This window comes from Myxine glutinosa, chromosome 8 (genome assembly GCF_964187855.1).
Source record: "Myxine glutinosa chromosome 8, kmMyxGlut1.1, whole genome shotgun sequence".
NCBI classification, from domain to species: Eukaryota; Metazoa; Chordata; class Myxini; order Myxiniformes; family Myxinidae; genus Myxine; species Myxine glutinosa.
The window spans coordinates 29,477,004-29,501,441 of NC_136268.1; the positions used below are offsets into that span (position 1 = coordinate 29,477,004).

The 24,438-nt window shown below is 43.3% G+C and overlaps 2 protein-coding genes across 3 annotated transcripts in view; one reads left to right on the forward strand and one right to left on the reverse strand.

Annotated features, from left to right (window-relative positions):
- LOC137432337 (centriolar satellite-associated tubulin polyglutamylase complex regulator 1) lies at window positions 1–13,202 on the forward strand. 2 transcript variants are annotated; one of them, XM_078783068.1, is made up of 8 exons: window positions 1–414; window positions 1,021–1,123; window positions 11,152–11,282; window positions 11,565–11,649; window positions 11,903–11,988; window positions 12,095–12,356; window positions 12,465–12,574; window positions 12,760–13,202. In XM_078783068.1, the coding sequence occupies exons 1-8, from the start codon at window positions 372–374 to the stop codon at window positions 12,831–12,833; spliced, it is 894 nt and encodes a 297-aa protein (XP_078639194.1). In that variant the 5' UTR covers window positions 1–371; the 3' UTR covers window positions 12,834–13,202. The 2 variants fall into 2 exon arrangements, with proteins under 2 accessions (XP_078639194.1, XP_078639195.1); XM_078783069.1 differs by lacking the exons at window positions 1–414; window positions 1,021–1,123 and adding an exon at window positions 1,635–1,798 and having other exon boundaries at window positions 12,760–12,972.
- Window positions 13,203–17,848: 4,646 nt separating this feature from the next.
- The window catches only part of ATIC (5-aminoimidazole-4-carboxamide ribonucleotide formyltransferase/IMP cyclohydrolase), a 51,442-nt gene continuing 44,852 nt past the window's right edge, over window positions 17,849–24,438 (reverse strand). Inside the window, exons 14-16 of the mRNA XM_068124173.2 lie at window positions 23,763–23,936; window positions 23,326–23,481; window positions 17,849–18,381 (exon numbers count right to left, since the gene is read on the reverse strand). Of these exons, the coding sequence (XP_067980274.1) occupies window positions 18,262–18,381; window positions 23,326–23,481; window positions 23,763–23,936 (450 nt within the window). The 3' untranslated portion in view covers window positions 17,849–18,261. The remainder of the gene's footprint in view (window positions 18,382–23,325; window positions 23,482–23,762; window positions 23,937–24,438) is intronic.

Here is a 24,438-nt window from a genome sequence, read left to right on the forward strand (position 1 = left end):
CTTCACGTCTCCGATAAAATCATTCTTCACATTTTCTTTCACGTCTCCGATAATCATTATTCACATTTCTCCTTCACATCTCCAATTAATCATTCCTCACGTTTCCTTCACGTCTTGATCATTCTTCACATTTCTCCTTCACGTCTCCTCATTCAATGCTCTTCAATGATCCCTCCGGTATCCCTTCCATGTCCGACATTCATCGATCACTCGGCCATCCTCCATCCTGCACGCTGCGTCTTCCTCTCTTTTAACGACTGATCTTGTGGATTTTAATGAACGACTGGAAAAGGTTGAATGTAATCGGTTAGAGACCGGTTGATGCTCGAACCTCTGCTCTGGACTGTTCGTCCCATTCTCGTTCTCACCACATGAACATGGACACGTTCTCCATGACGACGCAGGAGTATTTCGGTAAATGCTAATGTGGGGATTAACGGAGCGTTTTGTGTATCGCATTTATTTATTCTGAGTTTGTGCGTGTTTATATGTGTGTCCGTGTGTGTATGTGTGTGTATGTATGTATGCGTGTGTGTGCGTGTCCGTGTGTGTCTATATGTGTCCGTGTGTGTATGTATGTATGCGTGTGTGTGCGTGTCCGTGTGTGTCTATATGTGTGCGTGTCGGTGTGTGTGTGTGTATATGTGTGCCTGTGTGTGTATGTGTGTGTCTATATGTGTGTGTGTGTGTGTGTCCATATGTGTGCCTGTGTGTGTGCCCGTGTGTGTCTATATGTGTGCGTGTGTATGTATGCGTGTGTGTGCGTGCGTGCGTACATGCGTGTGTGTATGCATGTGTCTATACGTGTGTGTGTCTATATATGTGTGTGTGTGTGCATGTGTGTGTCCGTGTGTGTGTGTATGCATGTGTATCAATGTCTATATGTGCGTGTGCGTGTCTGTATGTGTGTGTGCATGTGTGTTTATATGTGTGTGCGTGTGTGTCCATGTGTGTGGATGCGTGCATCTATATGTGTGTGCGTGTGTCTGTGCATGCGTGTGTGTATATGTGTGCGTGCAGATCGACATGGACTCGTCCTGTACCTGTCTGACGCCGCAGCGCGGTTCGGGGCCGTTCAAAGCAAGCGCCCGAACCTTCAGGCTGTGGATTTCCTCGCACACTAGTTCAGTGACCTTTTCCTTCCTGCCTTTACAAATCATGTTATCAATTGCAGTTCCTCCATGTTAACCCCTTTTGTAGCCTAAACAAGAATGATCACACTGTGGTCACAACCTGCGACAATATCCGGTAATGACTCATTTGGGAAACACACATTTAATGCGCTATTAAAAAATTAACTCGACACCTCTCATCCATGTCACTCTCCGCCACGGTTATATCACAACGAGCTAATTAATCACACGGTCACTGATTTTTTAACCCAATATGGGTCCGTTCAAAAAGTGTGTAACAATATTTTTAGGGCAGCCGTGCTGACGGGTTTTATTAAACCTTGCTAATAATTTTGTTCGTCATTGATTAGATTTTTTTCAACACCCTCCTTCATCACAACATTCAACCCAAACAAATTGCCAATGGAAATCTGATGAAACAAACCCAGTTCGTTTATAATCAGCAGAAGCCTACAGGCCTGATGTCTTCAGCCCACCAGAAAACCAAGCTGGAGGCCATATTATTGTCTGGATGCCGTGGTGGTTGGAGTTAACGACAAATGTGGGTGTGGTCCGGCAGCTGTCCAACCAATGGATGCACATTTCAAAAATCGACTCCCCACAAGCACCACACCAACAGCAACAACAATCATGTGGAGCTCTTGTGGACGTGCAACATGTCGCAGGTAAAAAGGCCGTAATGGTTAATGCCATTTAAAATCTCAATATGAGACTTTCAAAATGATGAAATCCACCCAATAATGCTCAGTGTACATGCACAGAAACCCCTTAGAAATAGCGATCTTCGGAGCATGTGAACTATCACACATGCATGATAAGGATTGTTACTTAAAACGACTCAGAAAGCTTCCATTGAAGCTGAAAATACTTGGAAAAGCACCTGATAGAAAGCTGGGGTGTACCTCTGCACAACAAAAGAGTTGAAGTGACACACCGCAGCCAGAGTTGCCAACAAACATTGAGCAGAAAAAGCTGTGGGATGGAAAGGATCCATGGTGCGAGGGAGTGAAGTGGCCAAGAGAGGAGGGGGTGTCGTGGAGGGGGAAGTGTTATTCCTCTCCAGATAAGGAAATTTTGTAATTTTAAGCTTAAATTTGGACATTTATCTATCTATAATGCCAGTAATCTCTGTGTGTCTGTCTGTGACCGCTGTTTCTCGACAACCACGGGTCCGATATACTTGAAACTTGCCAGGTATATTGCTGGGGACCCGAGGATGTGCCTTTTCAAGGTTTCATATTAATCGGACAAGTAGTTAGCGAGCTATGTCCAAAAAACGATTCAACCAATCAGAGAGCAGCGAGCTATCACGTGTGCCGAACGTGGCGAACAGACTCTGCCTCGGACGGCACATTTGAGAGCGTATTCATTTATTTCACGTTGGCAAACTATGTTGGCGTTAAACTATGTTTTAAAACTAATTAAAACTAATTTGCGATTCTTTCGCTTTCCTGCGCGTTTGTGCACGCTATGGCGATTTCTTTACCAAACTCCGCAAGCCGTTCGCTTTGGACCAAACCATTTCATGTAAATAGAGGGGGGGGATTGTCACCGTACTCGCAAGCCGTTCGCTTTGGACCAAACCATTTCATGTAAATAGAGGGGGGGGGGGGGGGGGGATTGTCACCGTACTCGCAAGCCGTTCGCTTTGGACCAAACCATTTCATGTAAATAGAGGGGGGGGATTGTCACCGTACTCGCAAGCCGTTCGCTTTGGCTTTGCGAATGGACCAAACCATTTCATGTAAATAGAGGGGGGGGATATAATTTTAGATATATATATAGTACGGGCATGCCCTAGTTACCTTAAATTTGGACATTCTCGTATTTAAACTTGAAGCAGAATAATAATGCTTTCCTGATGAATTTACACACGAAGCACGACAAACCTGGTCACAATATGAAAATCTATTAAAAACTTTGAGACGTGTTATTTTGTGAATGCGGTATTTTTCGCTATTATTCGGCAATAAAATCGGAGGGCTGTTCAAGTACACAAAAAGCAGTACAACAACACCACCAAAAGCAGAGTCGGAAACTATTTGTACTGTCAGTCCTCGTTACCCTCGCCAGAGGAGAGGGTATTGCATTTGAATCCGTTTGTTTGTTTGTCCGCACAGAATAAATATGATTTTCTCTGCAACCGTTGGTCCGAATGACAGGAAATTTTCACCATAGGTGCAACTCCACCTGTATAATTTTTTTAATGATAATTATAACGTCATAGGTCACGTGGTTCGGCCGCCATCTTGGAAAAATCGAAAAACTTTGCACCTATATATCTCCGAAAGCGCTGAATAGGAGAAATTGAGACATGGCTCATTGTAAAGAACTCTCCATGGGGAATAAAATATGTTAATGATGATGTCATAGGTGCCTCCATTATGACATCATAATTCGACAAGTTCAAAACTTCATCCTATCAAGATGAAATTTCTTGAGCGCTATGTCGACAAACTGGTGGAGAAAAAAATAATAGATGTCATCGGTCACGTGGTTCGGTCGCCATCTTGGAAAAACCGAAAAACTTTGCACCTCGATATCTCCGAAAGTGCTGAATAGAAAAAATTGAGACATGGCTCATTGTAAAGAACTCTCCATGTGGAATAAAAGATGTTAATGATGATGTCATAGGTGCCTCCATTATGACGTCATAATTCGACAAGTACAAAACTTCATCCTATCAAGATGAAATTTCTTGAGCGCCATGTCGGCATAAACTGGTGGAGAAAAAAATAATAGATGTCATCGGTCACGTGGTTCGGTCGCCATCTTGGAAAAACCGAAAAACTTTGCACCTCTGTATCTCTGAAAGTGCTGAATAGAAAAAATTGAGACATGGTTCATTGTAAAGAACTCTCCATGGGGAATAAAATGTTAATGATGATGATGTCATAGGTGCCTCCATTATGACGTCATAATTCGACAAGTACAAAACTTCATCCGATCAAGATGAAATTTCTTCAGCATAATCTGGGAATAAATTAGTTTAGAAAAAAAAAGATGATGACGTCATCAGTCACGTGGTTCGACCGCCATATTTGTTTTAACACAAAAGCCTTAAAAACCACTGAAAACACATTCTGGCAAGGGTTTGCAATCTCCGATTGCTCTTTCTTGTTTAACATTGTAGATACGTTCTTGAAAAGTGTGACATTAACTGAAGCTGCTTCACGCGAACATAATTTCCCTATAATAATAATAAATGTAAATACGGGGGGTGTGGAGGGAAATGAACGGCCAAGCCGAGGATAACATTCTTCATAGCGGGGACGCCATCTTTAAATCCATTCAAGTCATTGACACATTCAGGCCACAACTTCGTCCACACACCAGTCATGCGCACCTGAGTACAACTTCAGCCCAGGAGCCACCGATGCTTTTGATGCACTGCCCAGTGTATATAAGGCCTATACTGTATCTGGGTGGGCTTATACACCAGTATTTACAGTTCGGTTTAGACAGCAGTATTTACGGTGTGGTTTATATTGTAGCTTTATTAAAATGAGGAAAACCATTAGTTTCGGTACTAAATTAGAGGTAAAACGACTTTCTAACAATGGCGAATGGCTTTAAACGAGCATGTTCTCCAACAGATCAGCGACTTAATAGCGGAACAATGTTAACCGGGACGATGTTAAGCAATGACTTATTGTATCCGGTTTGGGCGCTTCTGAATGCCGATGCATAGGTCATATCTGCGGCTTGGGAAAGCACTGGGCAAGTTTAAAATAAACTTAAAATATGATGAATATCCATTATTAACTGTTTGAGTGCTGACGTTTCCGGTATGCAATAAGAAAAGATGGTAATTTTTCAGGCGATCCGAATAAAATGTCTATTGTTTATGAGGCATCTCTGACACATGATCTGCAATGTCTGCAACAATCTTGCAGATCTGCAATGTCTGCAACAATCTTGCAGATCTGCAATGTTTTGCAGATCGTGTCTGCAAAACAATCATCTCTGACACACTATCAACAACTCTCCCTACCTCCCCCTCTCACCCCACATCTTAGCCTACCCCTCCCCTGTCCTGTACCCGATGCTCCCCCTCCCTCTTCCGTAACGGAATGGACCTCAAACATCCGGGACCTTCGCTCAAACCTGATTGATCTCTCCACACAGGTTGCTTCTGACAAAGCAGACGTAATCTGCTTAAAAGAAACTTTCCTCCTTCAAGATGTCTCCGATTCCTTTATATCTCTTCCTGGTTACTCCCTCCTCCCTGGTATGATAGACCTGAGCCTCATCCTGGTGGTGGGGTGGCTATCTTTATCAAAAACTCTCTTCCTCACTCCCCTTGCACTGCCCTCTCTCCACCCCACCCTCAGGAGTACCTCTGACTACAGCTTCACCTCCACTCCCACCTTTTGTTCGTATGTGTTCTGCACCATCCTCCAAACAGTGATGACTCCATTTACATTTCGCTGTCTGACAACATGGACCAACTTCTATCCTCAAATGTGGCGACTTCAACTGTCGTCATGCCAGCTGGCTGGGTGTGGGTACCTCTCTCACCAGCCATGGCACCTCAGCAAAGGCTTTGGTTTCATGGCACCTCAATGGGTTTCTCTCATCTCCCCCTTCCTGTTCAGGCTGGAGTTCCCCAAGGCAGTGTTCTGGGACCTGTGCTTTTTCTGGTCTTCATCAATGATCTCTCCGACTCTCTGGAAAATCCTCTCTATCTCTTTGCTGATGACTCCACTCTCTGCCGCTCCATTCCTCATCCCGCAGATCGGCAGTCTGCAGCCTCCTCACTCTCTGCAGATCTGGACAAAATCACAGATTGGTCAAACAAGTGGAACATGTCTTTCAATCCTGACAAATCTCACACTCTTACGATGGGTCTCACTATCTGCCATGATCTTTCCTGGGAAAACCACATTTCCAATCAGGCCTACAAAGCCAGTCACCGACTGGGCATCCTCCGTCGTGCGAAGTCCTTCCTTGGCACACCTGAGCTCCTCACCACATACAAGGCTTTCATCCGCAGCTCAATGGAATACTGTTCCCCCCTCTGGGCCGGTGCTCCTGCCTCACACCTAGCTCAGCTTCACGCTGCTGAAACCAAAGCTTTCAGAATCATTGGAATCTCCCACGATGAAGCTAATTCTGAGGGCTTTTCACTCTCACCGCAGGCAGGTAGGTGGTCTTTCTGTCTTCTACCGACTCCTCTCCGGCCTTGCTCCCCCAGCTGTCTGGGCTCTGTCCCCCAAATATTCCTACAGGTCGCACAAGATCTGCCAGCAACCCTCTTATGGTGAAACTGCTAAAATGAAGACTCTCTGCTCACCTTCACTCTTTCATTCCCCTTTTTTCCTGCCTTTGGAACAAACTCCCTCACTCTCTTCAATCCCACTCCTCCCTCCAGGTGTTTAAAACAGCTGTTCACCACCATCTCTTATCTTCCCCCATCCTTCTACCCCTGCTAATTCACCCCAGATCGACTTTTTTGAAATACCGACTTCTTTCCTGGAAGTCTCTGCAGTGTCCATGTGTTTTTTTTTACCTCTCACACCCTCCCCCCCCCCCTTCCCATGTCCCCTCCATTACCATGCCCCCTTCCCCCAAGCCCTCCCCCTTTCACAGATCTACCGACGTCCTTGTTCTCTACTGTTGTTGTGCTTGTGTGCTTTGCCCTCTCTCCCACTCTTGTCTCTCGCTCCCTTCATTGTATGTTTTATGTGTCTGTGCACGTTTTCATGTTCAATGTGTTAGCTCTTACACGAGCCTCGATTCTTTCCACAAAGGCAACCATTGGAAAACAAACACTTAAATTGGAACAAAATAGAGATTGTTGAACAATGATGTGCACGAAACTGTGGCCAACAACACTCAAACGGTTAATCATGTTGGGGTGAAGGAGGGTGGGGGACAGTGGGAGCTTGGAAATATAGTATTTGTTTTGGTTCCAGGCCAAAAGAGAAATTATACTAGATTTTTGCAACTATTGCTAAAATGTGTGTGTGTGTGTGTGTGTGTGTGTGTTTGTCGCCACTCACTTGTATCAATAGGAAATGGTAGGAACTCGACACCTCACATCCACGGATATTTCTAATATTTCCGCGAGTCCGATTTGCCTTGACGAACACAATTACGGTTGAGCATTTTCACTTACCATTTTTTCCCTTATATTCTGAAAATTATGCTTAAAAAAAAAACTACAGACTTGGCATTTAATATGGAATATATTTTTTTCTTGACTTGGGTTTACTTTCTTAACTCAGTATATCAATCTGGTGAGTTTCTTTTACACTTTGGTGATTTATTTGTAAAAAGAACCATGTCACTGATTGTCTGTCGCAGCAAGAAGTCAACAACAGGATTATATCACAGGTGGCATGGCAAAATGTACGGACAGGTGCATTTGATGATTGGCTTCACAGTCGGGTATACAAGGGTTGTTGCGTTCTGTATTAGTGGAAAACAACTGCTGCACGTCTCCAAAAGTTATTGCCGTTTCCTCTGGAGATGGTCCGTCAACTCGACAATGCTGTTTGTCATGGAGTGGTGGCTTTACGAAATTACGGCATGAAACAGCGAGCTATTGCTCGGCAGTATGGCATCACTCAAGGTCAGGTGTCAAAGATCCTGAAACGAAATGCTCAGAGGGGTGTCCCTACTCCAATACCGAGGCCAGGACGTCCTCGCAGAACCACAAGGAGGGATGATCGCCAGCTGCACCGGTTAGTCCGCAATGGCCGTACCAAGTCAGCTAATCGGCTTAGGGCTGAGTGGCAGCAACTGACAAATGTGTCTGTATCCAGAAGGCTAGTCAACCAACGACTGGTTCCAGCAGGCTATCGTGCCAGGCATCCCCTGAGAAAGCCACGCCTGACCAGACAACACCGCCAGTGCCGATTGCAGTGGGCCAGAGAGCACCGTCAATGGCAGCCAGGACACTGGAATCACGTGATCTTCAGTGACGAGTCTAGATTTCTGGTCTATCGTCAAGATGGCCACGTCCGAGTGCGCAGACAAGTGCATGAAGCCTAGAACAAAGATTGTATAGTGCCAAGAGTCCAAGCTGGAGGTGGTGGGGTGACCGTTTGGGCTGCTTTTCATGCAGGGGGAAAAACTGACCTGGTTGTTCTGAATGGAAACCTGAACCAGTTCAAGTACAGGGCCATTCTGGAAGAAACATTGCTTCCATTTGCTCGTGCAGCCTTTCGAGGAAACTTTGTCTTCCAAGATGACAATGCACGGCCTCATCGTGCTCGCATGATCCAACACTTTCTTGCTGACCGTGGTGTAGAGCATATGGAGTGGCCTGCCATGTCCCCGGATATGAATCCGATAGAGAACTTGTGGGCAGAATTATCGCGTCAAATCGACAACTTGGACCAGCAGCCGACCTCTGTGCGTGAATTGCAGCAGGCTATTGTCACTGCATGGCAAGCGATTCCTGTCCAAACCTTGGCAAATCTCGTGAACAGCATGCCTCAACGTGTACGTGCTCTCCTGAATGCTCGTGGGGGTTACACGAAGTACTGAACTGTAATTTTACTGTCCGTAATCCCAGTCGTAATTTAACTTTTGTTTTTGTTTAAAAATTTTTTGGCTAATGTGCAAAATAAAGAGATACTTCTGGAAAACGTACAGAAGTTTAACACAGTACTGTCTGTGAATTGAGTTCGATATCAGTTTACATCACTTTCAAGGATCAATTTATTTGTTTCGAAATGTCAAATGTGGTTTTTGTTTCTTTTAAAGGTCACATTAACAAAAGCTAGAATAATTTCAACATAATTCCAATGAACTTTTGGTTCTAAGACATCTTTAAAAGTACGTTCACCGCCACAAAAAAAATATTCCATATTAAATGCCAAGTCTGTATATGAATTGCTCATTTTCCATAGCAACGGCAGGTTAAAAAAGATGCAAGCCCACGCTAGCAGAACCGATTCATTGTAAACACACATGCAGCATGCGCAAAAGGCCTCATTTAGCAATCGTACACCGTTTTGAAAGTGCTGTATTCCCATTGAAAACGTTGATGTCCCCTTTCTGTTTAGCCCGTGGTCATCATTCTGGAAATGTTCCTTTCACCTACAAAATGATTCCCATAGTTTCCTAAATTCCCAAAGGTTCCCAACCTTCCCTAATACACTGTTGTGTACCAATCATTGGTTGATAATCAGATTACTTTTCTCATAAGTTTGATTCCCGCTCCTATTACTCTCAGTCGACATATTACCTTATAATCCTCTGCTTTCAGTTTGCGACCCAATAACTTGCAGCAATTTTTTAATCCTCCGACATAATTTTCTCTGCCATGTACTCCGACCATTTCCTGCCATGGCCTGATATGATGTTATAATCACCATCCTTCGATATCTCTTACTCCTTCCTCTTCACTACTCCTGCCATCACTATAACATCTCATGTAAATGGATATCATGTTTAAATGATAATAAATATTGTTTTACTTTTATTTCCCTTCTGACAATAATGACTAACCACAACATTCATTACACAAGTTCAGTTTAAAGGTACGAGTTAAATACCGGATTTTTGAAACAATATCGTTTTGATTATAAACAGGAAGCAGGCCTGGTTTCAAGATCGGGTTCACATTGAGATGACGTTTGTTTCTTCCTTCAGAAGAGAAAGGTTCATGGTTATGAGTCTGATTCGAGTTAACACTCAATTTTAACATTGATTGGAGTTTAACACTTACTTTTAACCCGGATTGGAGTTTTAACACATCATTTTAACACCAATTGGGGTTTTAACTCTCAATTTTAACACCGATTGGAGTTGTAACACATAATTTTAACACCGATTGGAATTTAATGCTTCATTTTAACACCGATTGGAATTTAACACTGAATTTTTAACACCGATCGGAGTTTCAACACATAATTTTAACACCGATTGGAATTTAACGCTTCATTTTAACACTGATTGGAATTTAACACTGAATTTTTAACACCGATTGGAGTCTTAACACTGAATTTTTAACACCGATTGGAGTTTTAACACTTAATTTAAACACCGATTGGAGTTTTAACACAATTTTAACACCGATTGGAATTTAACACTTCATTTTAACCCCGATTGGAATATTTAAGTTCATTTTAACACCGATTGGAGTTTTAACACGAAATTTTAACACCGATTGGAGTTTTAACACTTAATTTCAACACCGATTGGAGTTTTCAACACGTAATTTTAACACCGATTGGAATTTAACGCTTCATTTTAACACCGATTGGAATTTAACACTGAATTTTTAACACCGATTGGAGTTTTAACACTGAATTTTTAACACCAATTGGAGTTTTAACACTTAATTTAAACACCGATTGGAGTTTTAACACAATTTTAACACCGATTGGAATTTAACACTTCATTTTAACCCCGATTGGAATATTTAAGTTCATTTTAACACCGATTGGAGTTTTAACACGAAATTTTAACACCGATTGGAGTTTTAACACTTCATTTCAACACCGATTGGAGTTTTCAACACTTAATTTTAACACCGATTGGAATTTAACGCTTCATTTTAACACCGATTGGAGTTTTAACACTTAATTTCAACACAGATTGGAGTTTTAACACTGAATCTCATTTTGATTTTCAGTTTTTGCCTAATTCGGCCGAGGCTGAGCGAAGAGGGGTCAAGTCAATTTACTCGCGATACAGGAAAGACCCTGCAACCCATGCCGACAAAAAACTGACTTTTTGGAACGCCGGCCACATTTTCCATACAATCATCATGCAACTTTGTTTAAAAAAAAATTATCCATGGGTCGGCGCTCTTATATTGAAAATGTTGTTGAGCGGTTGCGGCAAAGGCGAATTTAAAAGCGAATAAATGTGAAAAAGCGAGGATAAAAAAAACAAAAACAGTGAGAGCCTTGGCCAACATGGTCGAGGATGGTTGTGGGCACCTATTACTAGTGTTCATACATTTTCATTCCCATTAACAATCACGTGGATCTTTGCCCAATTGAAGCTCTAGTCCATGTGGATTGACTAGCTGTGTAACCATTCGCTCTTTACACAGTTTCCGTGATGTGTGTGCACGGACTCACACACTCTTCAGAGAATACTCCTTTGTCTCGGCCACTGCGTACAATCGAGCATCGTTCCTGCACAATTTCTGGAAATGCTACAAGAACCTTTTGAAGGAAACGGGTGAATAACTTGATAATTGAGAGCCGATTGTCCTTGTGAGTAAAGTAACGCCTGTCCATCAAAACGAGCCAGCCGATTAAAGGTTGGAGACTTTCTTGTGATTTTGAGTAATCGACTGTTTAACGTCCACATTGCTTTCACTCTCAAAATAAGAATCTCGGGACAGAAGCAAAGCTGGCTGGTGGGACCAGGAAGCGTGGCATTGTGGGATTGTATAATACTTATTGAAGAATGCCGATTGCCCTGCTGCTTACCCACTTTCCTTGTCGGTGGCTGCTGCAGAGTTCCTCAGTACGTGGGACTTGCACTCCCTGGTGCAGCTTCTCTGCGCAGACTTCCCCAGGCAACTGGTTCTTGATGCAGCCAGGCACGGACTTCCCAGCCCATGATAATGCCATTAATGTCTCGTGCTGTATGGGTCAACGTATCAGGAAATTACAGCTTTACCTCTTGCATTCTCTGCCTTCGTTTTGCTTCATTACTGAGCTTTTTGTTGACGGAACAGATGGTTGCTCCTGCTGTGGAGACTTTCACTTTAAGAACCTCAATCTGAAGGTTCAAGTTGAATACCAAATCGCTTTTCCCCCTCACAATGATAGCCAAACCACATTGTTTTGCAGAATCACATTCCAGGGACAGGTGAATGACTACCTTGTACGATTCTCTGACTTTCTGTTCGCTTTCCAACTCCAGTTTTATTTCAATGGTACTCCACGCATCAAATATTGCTTTGAAATTGAAATGTGCTTAAGTTTGCTCGTTTCGATAAACAATGCACAATGACTGCACGCATGTTGTTTTTTTGCAACAAGAGTTTCTGCAGGTTGTGGCCAAGACTTACGAACGGTCAGCAACAGGGAGAAACTCCTGTAGGACAGACAATCGGTGCCAGCTTGGTGCCAGCAGCATCACCGGTGCTTCAGAAGATGCATCACGTATGGAACGGCAGCAAGTGGGGTCCGGTGACCCGGAACACGAGTCACTGGTCGGGTCACCAGCGAACGAGGGCCCAGGCAGCATCTTGGGAAGCCAGTTGCTACGCGACTTGCTGAAATCAGAAAATCATCACATCAGGCAAGCGTGATCGTTTCCTCTGTAAGTTGCCGACGGTAGTTTTTGAGTAGTGTGCAAACCGGAGGTGTGCATTGGAAGTGCACATAGTGAGCGACTCTATGCCCACAGTTGTCCTCCTGGACCAGTCCTCCGTGACATCCTCTCCAAAGTTGATCGCATCACATTCGACAACTTCGTCGTCGCACTTTCCAAACACGACGGTATCAACAACCACATCGGTAGGGAATGTACAAACCGCAATCACAATATTAATCCTGTTCTGACTAAGCATCAGTGCCTGAAACATCAGCTTCTTGAGTACCTTGGCGGTTAGCAAACCTCGATCGGCGTTATGCAACTCCTCCATAGGTTCACGTTATTTGTCTATATTGTCCAATCGCCCGTTTTTCTTTTCCCATTACAGGTATCCTCCCCAACAAACTCATCGTCCACAGCATTGCTGCAGCAAGCAGAAGGCCCAAAAGCAAGGATCTGTGATGAGTTGTATTCGTTTTACTGAGGCTATACAGGCCGCTCTCATAGACTTGTGGTTCTGCAAGATATTGCTTAAGCCCGTCACACCTTGACGATTTAGCCAGCGTATGCCGACGTATCAAAATTGAGTGCTGGTGTGAGTCATACGCTGGCATACGTCGACAAATTTTGTGCATGCACAAAATTTGTCGACGAGCTCGGCGTACTACGACGTATGCCAGCGTGCTTCAGCGTGCTCTTAACGTAGCCAAATTTTTCATACGTCGGCATACGCTGGCTAAAACGTCAAGGTGTGACAGCGGCTTTAGTTTCATTAAACCTGTAACTTCATGTCATTGCTTTGGAAAATACAAGATATGTGAAAACAATGTTTATCCGTCTGATCTTGTACCGTTTGATGGTTACATCGCCATGCATGTGTACCCATGCTGCCAATTTGGTGCTCTCATAGTTTAGAGCGATAATTAAAAATCGTGCCAGGTACCAGCAGGCAATGGCCTACTAACGACCCCAAGCATGCGAAGCGCAGAGCAAGGTGAAGCAATTGGTTCACTTTGTCTGCAGACGTCAGTCTATCCTCGAGGAACTACTCGATTCAAATTGGATTTTATATTTTGAATACAGTAGAAAGGGCAGTTGAACACGAGAACACAAATCGCATTCTTGGCGCTTTCAAAACCCCTCCGTTTAGCAGTACTTGGGCAAAATATTACGACATTTTACATCATCACGACCAATCAAATTTGCCACTCGATCTCAGTGAATGAATGAATGAATGAATGATCGTTTTAAGGCCATTTTCCCCGCTAGAGCAGGGGTTAGCCTTGCGGGCCCCATGACAATCATGGTTCCCTGTTTGAGGCAATGTTTTTATGGCCGGATGCCCTTCCTGGCACCAACCCTTAGTCACGCTCTTCGATGCGCAGGGATACGGTGTACCTATTCTAATCGGGGTACACACCGGGATCATTCATCCCAGCAAGCTGGTGCTCAATTTGCCGACCTCGGAAGGATGACAGGCTGAGTCAACCCCCCTGTTGTTAATTTAGCGATCGACCGGGATTCAAACCCAGGATCCTAGGATCCCAAGCCGGCACCCTAACCGCGAAGCCAACACCAGATCTCAATGTTGGGGAATAATGGAGATTCAGATAAAACGGCGGTTTGAAGGAAATAGATCACGCTTGGAAATGCAACAAGCAATACGTTAAAAATATCCTTTTTCTCAAGACTGTGGGATTCGGTGTTCCATGAACTCTCATTTTCAAAGGCACCAATGGCTCTCGAAAAATATACAAATAGGTGTGAAGAACCTTTCTTCACTCAACCAGGCAAAGCCAGAATAGGTCGTTAACAGGTCACCAGCAAGCTGACCGCATTTCAAATGTAAGATATTTGATGGCATCCAGTAAGAAAGTTCCATGAACATCTCAAGTAAAATAAATAAATAAAAATTGGAAAGATTATAGAATGTTAGGCCGCAGTTCTGCGATTCCAAATCTGACTCATGATACATGAGCCTGAATCTGAACACAAAGTCAGAATATGAAAGGGCACATTTCCATGCTCATGAGCAGGATTGCGTGAATTTATAACCAATATAAAATGCGTTTTCTTTTTTGCATTTTGTCAAAGAATTCATAAAGTTTCTTGTGTTCTTCAGTGCACCTCAACATGTGCACCTTTAGTGACACGTAGCATATCCAAGCGATAATACACTTCAATCCACGTGTTGGCCAACATATCCCTGGTCACACCACTGATGCGATTGGTTATCGTTGTACAATGTTTCAATGTCAGCAACAGAGGTTTGGAAAACAATCTTTGACATTCCCCCACAAGATTAAGTTTAAGGGAGTCACATCGGGAGACTGTGGAGGCCATGGGACTGCCCCACCACATCCAATCCATCGACCGGGGAGCTTCTCGGTTCTAAAGGATACACTCTGTGCACTTCATATGTGTGAAGATGCCATTTCTTCTGTACAATTTTGTTTTTACATCATAGCCAGTAGGGCAATGCCATCTGGAACAGCATTTGTCTGTCCCTCTGGTATATATGTATGTATGTATGTCCCTTCCGCCCGCATTTTGTGGGTTTATTCCATTTAAATTTCGTTTTCTCTGCAACCGTTGGGGTCCGATTGACACGATATTTTCACTATAAGAGCGGCGACTCTTTGTAGAATTTTTAAATTAAAATTATGATGTCATAGGTCACGTGGTGTGGGCGCCATCTTGGAAAAACCGAAAAACTTTGCACCTTTATCTCCAAAACTGCTCAGTGGAAAAAATTGAACGGTGGCTCATTGTAAAGTACTCCCCATGGGGACCAACATATGTTAATGATGTCAAAGGTGCCTTCATTATTACATCATAAATTGACAAATAGAATGCTAGATCTGATCAGTATGAAATTTTGTGTGCATGATCTAGGGATAAATTGATCGGAAGTTATTCGTGCGTGGTAGCCTCAGGCCCGGTCTCAGGGGAACCGAGGATAGCCCCCTCTTAGTAGACCCAAAACTATATATATATATATATATATATATATATATATATATATATATATATATATATACATATAGTTACGGTGAAACGTACCGTACCCTCCGGCAGTGTAACACTTTCGTTTGTTCCTGGATTGAAATTTAGACGGCCGAGCAACAGTTGGTACCCACCGAGCTAATGCTAATTTTTTTATGGCCGATCGCACTCTGGGTGCGAGCAATGGCAGACCAATGGAAGAAAAGACTCATGGACAGAGAGAAAAGGAAACATGTAACGATTTGTTTTATTTACAAGTATTTACAGTGTCATTTTTCAATAGGAAAGAAAAAAAGGACAAGAGGCAGAAACTTAGCTTATTCTACGCCTTATTACGATCACTACGAATAAACACAACAAGGTGCCAGCACACATTCACAGGGGAGGGGAGGGCGAACAAACGTTGGGAACCTGTCATCAAAATGGCCACGATGTTAGCAGATGCTTTTCCTGGCGACACCTTTTGTCTCGACCTCACCAACGAGCACCTGGCCGGCAAACGGCAGTCCTGAACTCGAGCAGGTAAAGGTGATCCACAGCAAGAACACGAGTAGGTGAGAAGTGTCGGGAACCATGTAGAGTGAGTGCCAGGGAACCATGCAGAATGAGTGCCAGGGACGTCGTGATCTCGTGCAAGGTAAAGCGAGTGTCGTGCACACTGCACATGTGCAAGAATGAAACCGGCCAAGCGAGGGAATCACGTGCAGAGGCAAGGTGAACAATGTCCCAGGCCGAAGAGAGACTCCAAAAACACGTGTACAACCAATGGAATCCAAGATGAAGAGTAATGCAGGCAAGTACTGAGGCCTGTGATAGGGTCCGACCAAGAAAGGATCACACGTGTACTGCCAACAAAGTCCGAAAGCCAAGAGAAAAAGCCAGAGAATGCACGTGTACAAGGCTTTTGTCCAGCCCTTGCCAGGGGTGGGGGGAGGGCTGTTTGAGGGTGTCCGGGCTCCCGGTTGGTGGAGCCCACCACTCCGCCACCACAAGCTCCCCTGAAGTTCCTCAGGCCCTGATTGGTGGAGTGTCGCTTCCCCTGCCCCCACAAATCCGCTCAAAGGGACTTTTACCTGGTGCTTGGATGATGTGCCTTTGAGCCTGTGTGCATTGCCTGGCAAATTATCCCTTATGAGTGGAGGGCCTATCTTTCCCTTCCCCAACACATGATTGACGTACTAACCCGAAATAAGGGGAAGGGCTAAGATAATGGTCTGCGATGAAATAACTATTCTAAGGGACCTGCATGGTGGTTGCCATTACTTTTTAGTGGTTTTCCAAAACAGCAATATATATATATTGTATAACCAACACACACTGATCGCTACCTTGATTTCGATTCTTGCCATCCAATGGAACACAAACGATCGGTTGTGCACACCCTCTCAAAAACAGCATGTGAGTTACCATCTACCTTTGAAGGCAAGATGAGTGAGGTGGACCATCTTCAAAATGTGTTGAGGGCAAATGGACACCTTAATATTTTGGGTTCCACACCTAACAGAAAGAGAAGACGTGTTTTGGAGGCTTGGCACACAGAAGAAACTGTTACCTCGATCACACAAGAGGTGCTTGACTTACCGGTAGCGTTTGACCCACTCTTGTGTAAACGAAGCAGGCATTCCATACTTTGAACAACGAGTCCACATAATATGTCACACAAGAATTTTATTCGGACAATTTGCCCCCCCCCCCCTTCCCCCTCCCCAAACACGCCTCTCCCAAATCCCCCATCTGCTTCCGCCCCCCTCCGGTTCCCCCCCCCCCCCCCCCCACATTTTTATCCCCCCCTATGGCGCCCACCGACCCGCATTTCCCTTGACCGCATAGGGCCACATGTGATAGGCTTGATATTATGGCAATTTTATTTTATCTTAAAAATTTTTGCTTCAACATATTTACAGTTTTCATTGAATTTACAATTTAATTATTTACAAGTTTAACTTCTAATTAAATGTAATGATTGTTCCGGATTTTCTAAACACTTTTTAATCCAGATTTATAATCCAGCATTACTTACAGGATTATTTTGAGCCGTTAATATGCGGTTGATTTTTGAATTTGGTCAGTAATGTTCTCCGTTCACGAGAGCGGTGTGATACGGTTTAATTGGCTGTCCAGCTTTGCCCACCCCACTTTGCATATACATTATACCCCACCCACTTTGCATATAAGGGGATGTTGAGATGATTTTATCACTCTTGAGGAAGATTAATGAAGGCATGTGGCTTTGTCACATGTTGTTAATCGAAACGTTGTCATTGTTTGTTCAATTAAAGGTTGGAGATCTTACCATGGAGTCATTTGGATTTACTCCCAACCGCAAATCTTTGCATATATATATATATATATAAATATATATATATATATATATATATATATATATATATATATATATATATATATATATATATATATATATATATATATATAACAGAAACAGTCTTCTGTTTTACAAAAGCAGTCGTGTGTTCAGATTCAGACTCTGCAATGCTGCAGGAGGCTTTATTGAACTTTTGGGCAGATTACACCCAACAAGGCACTTCCACAAACATTTGTCATTGGAAAGAAAGACGATAGAAGGGAAATCACTAAATAGAGAATTTACTAATTTCTAAAGCCTTCAAAATGAAAGTTTACTCACATCATTCGCAAGGTTCCTTGAAAGTATCCATTGAAAAAACAAGCCCAGCACATTTGGCCCTCTTTGCGGGTAGAAACAACAGCAGACACCTTGCTGTGAAAAAAGTTTGTTTTGCTTTGTAGGAAATTTTGGTCACATTTTGGATTACAGAGTAGTCATGAACAGCACTGGGCTCAGATGGCCCCTGAAAGAAAATACTTCAAGTCGATTACAAAGCAGACATCCCCAAGCAGTGCACCATCAGTGATGGAAAAGACGTAGGTTGGTGTGGACGAGCGCCAAGCCCTGTTCCTCACAAGCCTGTACAATTGCTTTGTCGGCCACAGAGCCTACGGGGGCCACGACAAACTGCACTCCATTCTGCAAAAACAGTCAAAGAATCAGCTTCTTGAGAGTACTATTATACAACTGCATCACAAACAAAGGAAATGGCTAAATATGCCAGATCTCCAAATAATCATCATGCAACCAAACCGTGGGTGTGTGTGCATGTGCGTGTGTATGTTGTCGTTTGTGATCTCCATATGCAGGTTTCAGAAGATGGAACGGAGCCCTCCCAGGTCTCAAAGTATCCACCCTCATGAGTGTATGTTTATGTATGAGCATGTGCACGCGTGTGCGTGTGCGTGTGTGTGCAGTCATGTGAAAAAGTAAGTACACCCCATGTAAAGTTTTGACTTTTTCAACATATTTCAACATACAGCTATTTGATCTTCCTTTCAACAATATTGATAGATAAGGGTGATATAATATAACAAATATCATGAAACATTTACATTTTGTAGTCCATTGTATAATTTAAATAAACATAAATGCAAATTTCGCATGTGGAAAAAGTAAGTACACCCTTGGCTCTAATAGGTGGTATTGCCCCCTTTGGCCGAAACAACCTCAAGTAGGCGTTTCTTATAACTGTTTACCAGTCTCTGACATCGACTGGGAGAAATTTTTGCCCACTCCTCCATGCAGAATTTTTTCAGCTGTGCGATGTGCGAGGGGTTTCTTGCATGCACAGCTCGTTTCAAATCCCCCCCACAACATCTCGATGGGATTTAGATCTGGGCTTTGACCTGGCCATTCCAGAACCCTCCATTTCTTTCTTTTCAGCCATTCCTTGGTGGATTTACTGGTATGTTTAGGGTCATCGTCATGTTGCAAGGTCCACTTTCGGTTGAGCTTCAACTTTCCGACAGATGGCCTCACATTATCCTCAAGCACCCTCTGGTACAATGAAGAATTCATAGTGGATTCTATGATTGTGAGCTGCCCAGGCCCTGATGCAGCAAAGCTGCCCCAAACCATAATATTTCCACCACCATGCTTTACAGTTGATATCAGGTTCTTGTGGTCAAATGCTGTCTTTGGTTTTCGCCAAACATGTCTTCTGGTACTGTGGCCAAATAGCTCGCCCTTTGACTCATCTGTCCAGAGCACATTGTTCCAGAAGTGCTGGTCTTTGCCTATGTGTTCATTGGCAAACTTTAGTCTTGCCCTGATGTTCTTTCTGGACAGCAAAGGTTTCCTCCTGGCACACCTCCCATGTAGATCAAATTTGTGCAGCCTCTTTCTAATGGTAGACTCGTGCACTTTGACATCAACAGTGGCAAGAGCTACCTGCAGGTCCCGTGATGACATTCTGGAGTTCTTAGAGACTTCTTTCAGCATCTTGCGGTTTGCTCTCAGGCTGAACTTGCTGGGGTGGCCAGGCCTGAACAAGTTGGCAGTTGTTTGGAATCTTCTCCACTTGTAGATGATCTTCCGGACAGTCGAATGATTGATTTCAAATTGTTTGGAGATCTTTTTAAATCCCTTCCCAGACTCAGGCATCTATAACCTTCTTTCTGAAGGCCTCAGAGAGCTCTTTTGATCTCGGCATGGTGACGCCGCACACTTCAACAACAAAGAGCAAACCAAACTAAATGTCTGAGGTTTAAATAAGACAGGTTCCTCCAAGATCCTCTCTAACGATGTTCTAATCATTTGCACCTGAGCTGGTGCACCTGATTCTAATTTTAGGTATTTGAAGTAGTGATAAATGTAGGGGTGTACTTACTTTTTCCACATGCGAAATTTGCATTTATGTTTATTTAAATTATACAATGGACTACAAAATGTAAATGTTTCATGATATTTGTTATATCATATCACCTTTATCTATCAATATTGTTGAAATGAAGATCAAATAGCTGTTTGTTGAAATATGTTGAAAAAGTCAAAACTTTACATGGGGTGTACTTACTTTTTCACGTGACTGTATGTGTATGTATATGTGTATGTGTATGTGTATGTGTATGTGTATGTGTGTGTGTGTGTGTGTGTGTGTGTGTGTGTCTTGTAAGTTTAAAATGAAACCTTAGAAATGGCTAAGACAATGTAACCAACCAGACCCTGAAGCATTCTTTTTTTTTTAAAGCTGTGTTGAGATGCCTTACTGGCCACATGATTGGTCAATAGCTATTAGTGACAGATGTGTTTCAGACACCAAGGAAACAAACACTTTCAAAGGGCATGGTCAGAAGAGCCAAGAGGAGCAGTACAGGGTGGAGGGGAAGAATGACTGCAATTTGGAGAAATGTGAGGAAGAAAGGTAACAATCATAGCAGCTGTATCACAAAAGGCCTCGGTTACAATACTGCAGATGGTTGTTTGTGGACTGACTCCCAGCTAACTGACATGGTGGCAAATTAAGTCTCTCCAGAAAAGAAAGAACAAACGGATTGGTGGATAGTAGAGTATCCATGTCTGAAGTAAAGCCTCGTAGATGGAGTCGTCAAAGCTCAGAGCGGGAGGGAGAGGGGGTGGGGGGAGGGAAAGGATGTTAGACCACACACAAACAACATGTTACGGATGGAGGAAATAAACCCAAAATACTCCATGGAGGTGGGAAGGGATCAGGTAGAAGCAAGGAGGTTATGAACAAACTACAACACCATCACCACAAAAATGTGAGCTGGGTCTGTCAAAGAGAAGTAAGGGGTAGGCAGCGATGGAGGACGATGAATCGGGAACATCCAATGTGGGAAAGGTTTCTACGAATCAGATAATGCAGGGATGCAGACACGACTTGGACAGATCCGAGAAATTAGCTTGAGGCTCTCTTATGTCAAAGACCCACGGAGTGATGGAGAGAGGATGAAGAGACCCTGGGGGAGTCTCAGCCCAAGGGAGGGGGAGAGTGAGTGGGGGAAAAAGTTGAAGGGAGGGAGGGGGGGAATTTGAGGGGGCTCAGCATGGGAGGAAGGAAGGGGGGAGAGGGGGGGAGTGCCTAACAATGTGAGGTGAGGGGCGAGTGATCTGCATGGAAGGGGGTAGTTTCAGCTGGATGCAAGCATCCGCATTTTGCACCCCAAGCTCACAAAAAAAAAATCACGGCCAGAGTGGATAACCGGATGATAAAATTGCCATAAGAAAACAACATTGTACTTCTTAAACGATATGCAACAACATTAGGGGTTTTGTTATTTGTAAGGAGGAGGCAGAAGCAATATGGGAAAGAGTGCAAAGGCAGCAAGAGTGGGATGGATGGAAGCTCTCCACATGCAGCACAAGCATGTGGTGGAGGAATGGCACAGGCATTTTGTGAGCAGCAGCAGCAGCATGAGGAGCTTCATAGAGCTGGCATATACAAGAAACACATGGCTCGTTTAGCTGAAGTTAAGGCCTTCAATTCCTTCACGGGTCACCAGCCCACCTTCAATTCCTTTACGAGTCAGTATCCCACCTTAAATTCCTTTATAGCTCACTATCCCAACCTCAAATCACAATGCCCAGTCGATAAGAAGAAAAAGTTTTGCGTTGATTGGTTCGGTGGTTTGGGATCCAATGTGGCTGTCACACAATGTGACCTATGACGTCATAGTTATCAAAATTTATTTGCCATCGTTAGTCGATCATTTTTGTGGAGTTTCACTTCAATCTCTAAAGCGGTTCTGGAGAAGATAATATCTGAAGTGTTTATTCTTGAAAAGGATATGGCTGCCAAACCACGTGATAGATGACATCATAAATTTAATATTTCAATGCAATTGTTTCATAGATCAGATGTATGAAGTTCCAGATTTTTAGGATAACGATTTCGATTAAAACAATTACGGCTGGCAAACCACCTCCCTAATGACAATTATCGAGCTTTATTCACTATTAGTAGTAGATGACACGTGCCAAGTTTCAATATTTTTTTTTTAGCAGTTTCATAGATGTCCAAAGTTTTTCCCTTAATCCAAAATTAAATACCAAGTGACCTATGACGTCACAATTATCATAGAATTCTCCATGGGGATCGCTCCTACGCTGAAAGGTGTGTCAATCGGACAAGCGGTTGAGGATTAAAAAAAAAAAGAAAATAGAGCAAAAAATTAAAATAAACGAGGGGGGGGGGGGGTGGGGGTGGGGGTGGGGAACGAAGAATAGTAAATAAAAATATGAAAATAATCAGAACAGAAACAATCGGGTACCACAGCCTGTAAGGCTTTCGGTAGCCCAATAATGCGAACTAAAAAGCATCTGAAAATGCAAAGCCCATCCGTGTCCGCTTTGTATTCGGACTTCTTATACAGAAAATACAGAAGAAAAAAAAAAAAAAAGTTGACGATTTTAGTTGACCTTGAGCTTTGACCTCTTGATCTAAAAAAAAATGTAAAAATAAATAAAACAAAAACAATCGGCTTCTTTTTGAATGGTGGGCCTTTTCAGTGACCAAATATGCACATTCTTAAAATTTCACATCAATTACATGAAAATTGACGATTATATGTGACGATGCAAATTATGAATTTATCTTCTCCATATTCTCACAATAAAGCTTTGTGTAAAATTTGATAACAAAGGCTCAAATGGTTAAAAAAAAAGTTCCAGCCTGGACAGACAGGCACACACAGACACAGACACAGACACACAAACACACACACACACACAGACACACACACAGACACACACACAGACACACGTGATTGCAAATCCCCAGCTAATAATCGCCAACCAACCATTTCAATCACATGCAACACGGTGTGTCCGTTTGCCACTTGAAACCAAATGTACACATGACTCAGGACGTTATCATCCATTAACAAACCTCACCAAGACAGTTCTAGTAGTTTCATACCATAAACACTTGCACATTTAAAATACACGAACGCACCCACACTTTTCACAACCACCAAAGTACCATTCTTTAACAACCACTCCAACCGATCATCCTCCATCAATTGTACTGCTACGCCATTCTAAACCACGAATGTAGCCGATCATACAACCTTCAACTTCAGGTGCCCGTTATATAACTGCAATGGACTCCACAATTCTCACCTGTTTTGCACAATCGATGTTATCACGGAAAGGGATGAAAGCATCAGAACTGAGAGAGACTCCGCACAGACGCTGCAACCATTCGCTTCTCTCATTTACAGAAAGTGGCTCTGGCACGTCTTCAAACAGCATTCTCCATGTGGAATCATCAGCATTCTGGGGGCGAAAACATCCAAGAAAAGTGCCCTCACACATGCCCACTGTTCAGAGCACCGAGAGCGTCCCGACAGTTAGTGTTTGAGGTAAAAACAGGTGCAACACTGCAACCATTGCGATCGATGGACAGGTAACCCATACCACAAAGACCGACAACAAAAATAAATTGGTGCATTCAGTCGAGATCTTGGTACAAACACTAATAAGTCGTGCAAAATAATCTCAAAGACTTTTGTGGTAACCTCAAATAAATTAATATCTGAAGCACAAGCACAACTCACAAGGCCTGAAACAAACAGGTCAATGGCATTGGCCTTCTCTGCACGTTTCACTCCCGTTGCAAACTTCATGGAGAGGACACGTGGGTGCTGCCTGAGCCACCAGTTCTGCGCTTTCTCCCCCGCAAGACGGGTGCAGTGGATCCGAGACTGCTGCCCGGCACCAACACCAATCACCTGAAAAAAAAAAAATGTACAGCTGAAGTGAAATATACCGCTCAAACAATAAATACTCAACTGCTCGATTTAACATTGGTGCCTTCTCAATGTGGTATGTTGACCAATTCCATCTTTGCTCAGAGCCAAGACTTCCCGATGTTAAACAAGACCAAAAACAACCTCTCGATGTAAAAAAATAAATAAAATACTCGGCAAAAGTAACATGCATCCACATCCATCTACATCTACACTATAATACTCTCCTCCAGTCTGTCGGTCTGTCCGTCCGTCCAGGGTGGGGCTTCCCCCATTCAGGGTGGGGCTTCAAATATCAAATTCCCACCATTTTGTTTGCCTCATATTGGTTCTCAAGCTTCACAGGCCTCTGGTGTACATGAACCATGGAAAGGTGCCTGCGTCGGTGCTGTGTTTACGTGAGTGCGTGTACGTGTGTATATTTGGAGACGAGCATTACCCGATAAGATTAATGCAAGTGGCGTGTTTGCGGGGCCTCGGATCT

Coding starts and splice junctions, on each gene's coding strand:
- LOC137432337 (XM_078783068.1), top strand. CDS start 372: ATGAACATGGACACGTTCTCCATGACGACGCAGGAGTATTTCG. Junction 11,989..12,094: donor ACTCCAGTTTTATTTCAATG/GTACTCCACGCA, acceptor TTTTGCAACAAG/AGTTTCTGCAGGTTGTGGCC. Junction 12,357..12,464: donor TCAGAAAATCATCACATCAG/GCAAGCGTGATC, acceptor CTATGCCCACAG/TTGTCCTCCTGGACCAGTCC.